General features: G+C 36.2%; 1 protein-coding gene across 1 annotated transcript; it reads right to left on the reverse strand.

Annotated features, from left to right (window-relative positions):
• Positions 1 to 830: 830 nt before the first annotated feature.
• Positions 831 to 2,401, reverse strand: LOC17889582 (TMV resistance protein N). The gene is made up of 2 exons (XM_006294184.2): positions 1,912 to 2,401; positions 831 to 1,559 (listed from the first exon to the last, which is right to left on the reverse strand). The coding sequence occupies exons 1-2, from the start codon at positions 2,367 to 2,369 to the stop codon at positions 863 to 865; spliced, it is 1,155 nt and encodes a 384-aa protein (XP_006294246.2). The 5' UTR covers positions 2,370 to 2,401; the 3' UTR covers positions 831 to 862.
• Positions 2,402 to 6,710: the final 4,309 nt, after the last annotated feature.

Raw genomic sequence — 6,710 nt, forward strand, 5'->3', positions numbered from 1 at the left:
ATATAGAGAGTTTTCTTGTTCGATATATATTTCAAGTTACTATCACACTATCTGGCGAGAGAGAAATGGGAGGAGACACGGAAAACCTTTGAAGACGGCAAGCCAACTAATCAAGTGGATTGATCAACAAGTTCGTAATCAACTCATAATCATTCAACGAATAGGAGATCGACGTTATGAAAAAGGACTTCAGCTCTGGTTCGATTCTAGGAGTTATTTTTATCTCTTCATTTTTTTTTTTATCAATTTTGTTAATTTTTCAAACTCTTAAAAGTATCTGATGCACTAGTTGTAACAACGCTATTTTGTCTTTAAATATAATTTAACATTAAATTCAAATAAAAAGTTAAGGTAGACACTTTTGAAATTGTCCATGTTGAAATTTGCTTTTTATCCGTGACTTGGAGCCTTGGAGGCCAAGTGTTATAAAACATAAGATCAAATGGTAACATCAAGAGATGGAAAATCATTTTGATGGATTATCCATGTTTTGACCGTAACTAAATAAATTGATTTAACAATTTACAATGACTATATATACAACTTTTAACATGTGCTTAATTTCTCAATTTTTGCGGAAAAATGAGTTTTTTGCAGAGATTTTAATATCTTTTTGTTATTGTATTAAAAATTATTTTAGAGTTTTACAAAAGAACAAACATGAAAAAGAAAAATAATGTTAAATTATAATTCAAATGAGGGTATTTTAGACTTTTGTAAAGTGAAACGGACTTGTGCTTCCAAACACTTGTTTTAATCACATCGAGAATATTCAATTTTTTTTTCCTTCAGTTGCATTCAATTATTGCATCTAGAAACATTTTATAATATGAGAAAAATGAACAAAAGTTGATAAATGCATCTAGATACTGCGTCTAGATGATGAAAAAAACATCCCCATATACAACCAAAACATTCCAGCTATTAAAAGGAAAAGAAAGAGCGAACGAAAACATTTCGTGGCATTTATGTCTCTCTTTTTAAAGGCTAATGTTCGGAAGAATCGACTATGCAATCGGTGGAATCTCAAAAACTCTATTTCGTGGACAAGCTTTATACCATAAGAAATCAACAGCTGCTTGTCTTGTGTAGTGATGATAACAACACTCCCCGGACCAAAGTCTCTAAAATGTGCTTTAAGAGCATGTAACTGTTCAAGCGAATCAACGTCGTCTGCCACGAGCAGAACCCTTTGTGTCTTGAGACTTTGATAACTCGTCCAGTATTTTCCTTGCATACATTTCTGAAACTCCACGTGTATATGGCGACCCTGAGAAATCTTTCTCACGTTTCCCAAGAAACAATGGCTTTCAAAGTGTTGACAAGTTGTCTGATAAACATATTTAGCTAGAGCCGATCTAGCATTGCATCCTCTTGCCCAAATCCCAACCATTCTCAATCCTTTTTTGGAGTTCAAATCCATTAAACGGTTAAGATCCTTCATGTGTTTATCAATCTCCACTATGTTCCTCCCATTGCTTATTGTTCTACTTGTCACAATCATCAGCTTATTTGATATATCTTCAGCAACTGCGTTGACTATCTTTAAATCATCTTCACTATAGAGAAAAAAAAAATTGAAATTGTAGCATCGATTTAAACCAGACTTAACAATAAAAATTATATCTATCGATTCGATTCAGATGTAACAATAAAAATTTAATATTTTGATATTCAATTAAATTTAACCATACAAATTCAATATATATCACCAAATTACTAACTTAAAAAAATAACTAAGAGGTTCTGATCGAAACTCGTACATCCTCTCAAACCTGAAATAAAAGCAGGTTATATGGTCTCGTCCCAAACGCCACTAGAACCAACGAATCTATGGACTTTTGCGAGAGATCTTTAAAGATAGGTTTAGTCCTAATAACATGATAAATCTTTTAAGTTAGGAAAGTTTACCATTTCCATGAACAAGGGCTGGAGATATACGACAAATCCCACAATGCTCGCCTCCATGAAAGCACTTTCTCATGATCTTCTCTAGCCTCGTGCTTCTCAAAATGTTCAGCGACTTTCTTAATCTGAAACCTCACATCCATCGGATTCACGTCGTAGAAGATGGGTATCACCGTCATCGAACCCTGGTTCTCGAAATACATGATCTTCCTGAGCTCTTCTAGGCACCAAGAAGACGCAGTGTAGTTCTTAGAGACCACAACGACGGCGAATCTCGACTCCCCGATGGCGCGATCAAGCTCCGGGGAAATCCTCTGACCAATCTCCAGCTCTTTGTCGTCTTTGAAAGTTCGTATGTTCCTTCGAACCAATTCCTTGTAGAGAAAGCTGCTGAAGGTGCGGCGAGTGTCGTCTCCTCTAAAACTTAGAAAGACATCGTACTTAGATGTAAGCGAAGTCATTTTTATTTTTTTATTCTCTATGACTATGTGAGTATGTGTAGAATAGGGATAATATAAAAAGTTAACTCGAGTGTAGTTTATATAAGCCACGTAGAGGAGACTTTTGAGTAGAGACTTTGAGTATACACCCTTCAGTCTAGTGTATCGTGACATTATTTTTTTGTCAGCTTCTGTTTCACTGAACTACTAGGAAAGAGGGGTTTAGTAAGAAGGAAAAGACCTGGCCTGCCAAAACAAAAGCTATTATTAACGAACGACAATTGTATAATCTTATCCTCTTTATTGAATTTTCTACACCAAAAAAATAGTTCTCTTCATTGAACAAAAAAACCAAACAAAATCCTCTTACTTTTCAACGTTTTAAATTTTTGATTGGCTTTGATTAGTAAACTAGTTTGAATTAGTTAAAAATATTTAAACATTTGTTTAGTTAGCGATTGTACCAATGAGAAAAGGGCTTATACTTCATACATAAAATCTATGTTAGCAGTTTTTGAAAAAATCTTTTGGGTTCAAATTTATTTACTATGTCATGCCACTGATATTAATTATTTATTTAAAATATAGAAATAATAAGATTTAACAAAATTTCTAAAACCTCTCCATAAAAAATCAAAATATTATTTTTTTATTTTTAAATTTTTAAATTTATTTCTCACAAATAATCTTATTTATTTTTAAATTTAGTTTATTACATAAAAGATATGTCAAGAAGCCTTAGTAGTTGTAAAAGGGTTTCTTGTTTATTACTTACGACGGCCGTAGTCTTTATTTACATCAAGATACAACACATAATTATGTAACCTAATACAATAGATTAGACCGACTAACAGAGGCCCAACCCAACACTAACACAGCCCATTACCCCCTCCGCCCCCTCAAGCTGGACTTATTTAAAATTACATCTCGTGATATAGAAACAGTCCCGTCTCAAGATTATAAACTCTCCAACCCTTTTTGCCAAAAGAATAGCCAAGAAAACTGATTTGATACTACGTGTTAGCAAATTTATCTCCGCCATGTTTTTGATTATGAACATAACATAAACACCCAAAGACCCATATATAATTCATGGGTGGTGGACGTTGATAAATAAGTTCAAAAGGAGTGTTACCATTGAGCAACAGTGTGGGAGTACGGTTAATAAGATAACCAGCCGTGAGAGCACAGTAATCCCAGAACTCTAGTGGAAGATGAGCATAAACCATGAGAGCCCTCGCTACATTTAAAATGTGACAATGTTTCCATTCAACGCATCTATTTTGCTGGGGAGTCCCAATACATGACGTCTCATGAATAATGCCTTGTTCGGTGAAAAGATTTGAGAGACAAACAAATTCAGATCCGTTGTCAATTCGAATAGTTTTCACTGTAGTAATAACTTACCTTTCAATCATGGTAAGAAAATTCTTGAGATGTTGTGGTGCCTCACGTTTAGAAGGAATAAGATAAATTCACACAGCCCGAGAGTAGTCATCAAGAATTGTGAGAAAATACCAAGACCCACAAAGAGCAGTAATACGATAAGGACCCCAAAGATCGCAATGTATTAATTCAAACAGAAAATGCGTCTTATTGATACTTAAAGGAAAAGATCCACGTGTTTGTTTTGGCATGAATACAAACTTCAACACCTTTAGAATCAAAACCACTACTACGAAAATCAGAAAACTGCAACATCTCCATTGCTTTAGACAAGGGATGACCTAACCGACAATGCCACACATCCATGGAAACTGAATTGACCTTGTAAGCAGCAGCAACATCCAATCCTCTAAAGAAATACAGCCCATTAAGTTGTTCACCTCCGCCAATCAGCAACCGACAATGCCACACAAAGGTTATCAGTGATTTGTAAAACACAACCTCTGTCTCGAGTTAACTGTTAGACGGAAATAAGATGACAGTGAAGGCCATTAACAAAGTAGACAACTTGAAGAACAAGATCGGAGCCTAGAGAGACTCGCCCCTGTTTGGTAGCAGTAGTGAAGCGACCATCGAGTAATTTTATTAAAGCTGGTGCCATACCACATATAGCAATTAAGAACTCCAATGTTCCTGTCATATGATTAGAGGCGCCGGTATCGATTATCCAAGATTCAATAAAAAAAACTTACCAAAAAGTTTCTCTGAAGAAGGAGCCTTTCGTTCTTCAAGAATCAGTTTCAAAAGTTTCCATTGCTCATCATCAAGTCCACTTATGCCAATACGATTTGCAACGGTAAGTAATGCTTGTTGCACAGAGACAGTAGAAACATGAACAACATTTGGAACCGAGCTTTTCATTGAACCAACAGAGGAAGTATGAGCACCGCGACCTGCACCACTATTTCCAGAATTGAGTTTAGACTTATCAGGCCACCAATGCGGATAGCCGATGCGTTGAAAACAATTTCCGGAGAGATGCCCAACACAGCCACAATCAGTACATGTCACGGAGGTAACTCTGTTTTCGGACGAACTGGCGATGAGTACGAGATGATGTTTGAACAGCAAAACTCATTCCATCCGTCCTCTCTTCATTAAGACGACCCAAAAACTTTGATTCCTCATCTTGAGAAAGCGTATTATAAGCCTCTTCTAGGCTAGGAAGTGGTAACCGCGAGAGAAGCGAAGATTTCACCGATCCATATATTGTTTCATCCAATCCCATGAGAAATTGGTGAAGCTTGTCCTCCTCTCGTTCTCGGCACACTTCCTTCATTGTCTTGGCGCGTTGGTAGTCAGCCAAGTTTCTCCACAATTGAGTAAGCTTACGGTAATATGCCTCGATTGCAAGTCCTTTTTGGCGACATTTGGCTAAGTTTGTCTTAAGATGTTGAATACGCTGTCCATTTTTCACACCAAATCGCTTTTGAATGTGTGTCCAAAGCTCATGTGAGTCATCAGTGTGAGATAATGAAGAAGACAAACTCTCATCAATGGTAAGCTTGATCCATGAAACCACTAAAGCATTATTAGCAATCCAATCTTCGAAGTCCGATGTGTTTTGTCAGGCTAACGTATAGAGCCATCAGCGAAGCCAAATTTCTTACGTGCCTTAAGTGCAAAGCGAAGGTTGGTTGCCCATTCATCATAGTTGTGACCACGCAATAGTGGCTAGGAGATCAAGGTACCAGGATTATCACCAAAGGATAAATTATATGGAGAAATCGTAAGCCGACTTTTAACACGTGAAGGAGTCGTGAGTTCAGACAAAGCAGAGATAGTAGATGCTGATGCTGAAGGTGAGGAAGCCATAGTGAAGAAAAAAATCACTAAGAGAGATAGGTGAATTTTTTAGGTCAAGAATAAAAAAAGAGAAGAAACAAACAAAGAGAAAGATCTCGTAGGCAGCGGAAGAAATTTGATACCATGTCAAGAAGTTTTGGTAGTTGTAAAAGGGTTTCTTGTTTATTACGTACTACGGCCGTAGCCTTTATATACATCAAGATACAACACATAATTATGTGACCTAATACAAAATATTAGACCGACTAACATAGGCCCAACACTAACACAGCCCAATAAAATATGTATAAAAAATACAAACTTTTTTTGCGTATGTTGCAATTTGAATTTTCGAAAACGGATATATTTGAATGTTGATTTGTAACAACTCCTGTTTCATTCATGCAAATCTCATACTTGAGCCACTTTTCAGTGCACATTAATACCTCTATCATGTAATGAGTTAGACAACTCCTACATGGATCAAGGATACGGTTACTTGTAGAGAATGCAAACTCAGATGCAACTGAGGACACTTGCATAGCAAGAACAACTTTGGCTATTGCGGCTAAGATAGGATACTTGGCAGCATTGATTCTCCACCGTCCTATAACATCAAATGGTTTTCAATAGGATTACCTATTGGTATTTCAATTGTTTCTTTCAAATACATCTCTAGCTCAGTACTAGAATCTTGATTCCCTATCTCTTGCACCATCTCTTTGTATCTCATATGCAGCCTTTCATATCCATCAACCTCTTAATCCATATCTTTTGAGTTATTGTGACTGTGATGTTGACTCTGAGATCGAGATGACTGCAAATTTGGTGACTGTGATGATGAATTCACAGTCCTTGTTAAAGCTTCGTGGTACTCCTCAAATAGCTGCTTCAAATCATCAGTCCTTAAATTATGCATTGTTCTTGCCATAAACATATCAAAACAATACCCAGCAAACTTCATCTTGTTTCTTGGATAAAAAACACTAGCTATGATCAGAAACTTATTCATTTTCTTTAAGCCTCCCCAATATTTATCAAACTTATTCCTTATAGCATTGGCCTTTAACCTCATTATTGCATAGTGATTCCAGATTCTTGTGAATAGTCATTATCTCATTGTAACACTTG

This window comes from Capsella rubella, unplaced genomic scaffold (genome assembly GCF_000375325.1).
Source record: "Capsella rubella cultivar Monte Gargano unplaced genomic scaffold, Caprub1_0 scaffold_4, whole genome shotgun sequence".
NCBI classification, from domain to species: Eukaryota; Viridiplantae; Streptophyta; class Magnoliopsida; order Brassicales; family Brassicaceae; genus Capsella; species Capsella rubella.

Excerpts from the sequence above, each read along its gene's own strand:
- LOC17889582 (XM_006294184.2), bottom strand. The coding sequence starts at position 2,369 with ATGACTTCGCTTACATCTAAGTACGATGTCTTTCTAAGTTTTAGAGGA. Across the intron at positions 1,560-1,911 it reads AGCCCTTGTTCATGGAAATG|TGAAGATGATTTAAAGATAG; the intron begins GTAAACTTTCCT and ends TTTTCTCTATAG.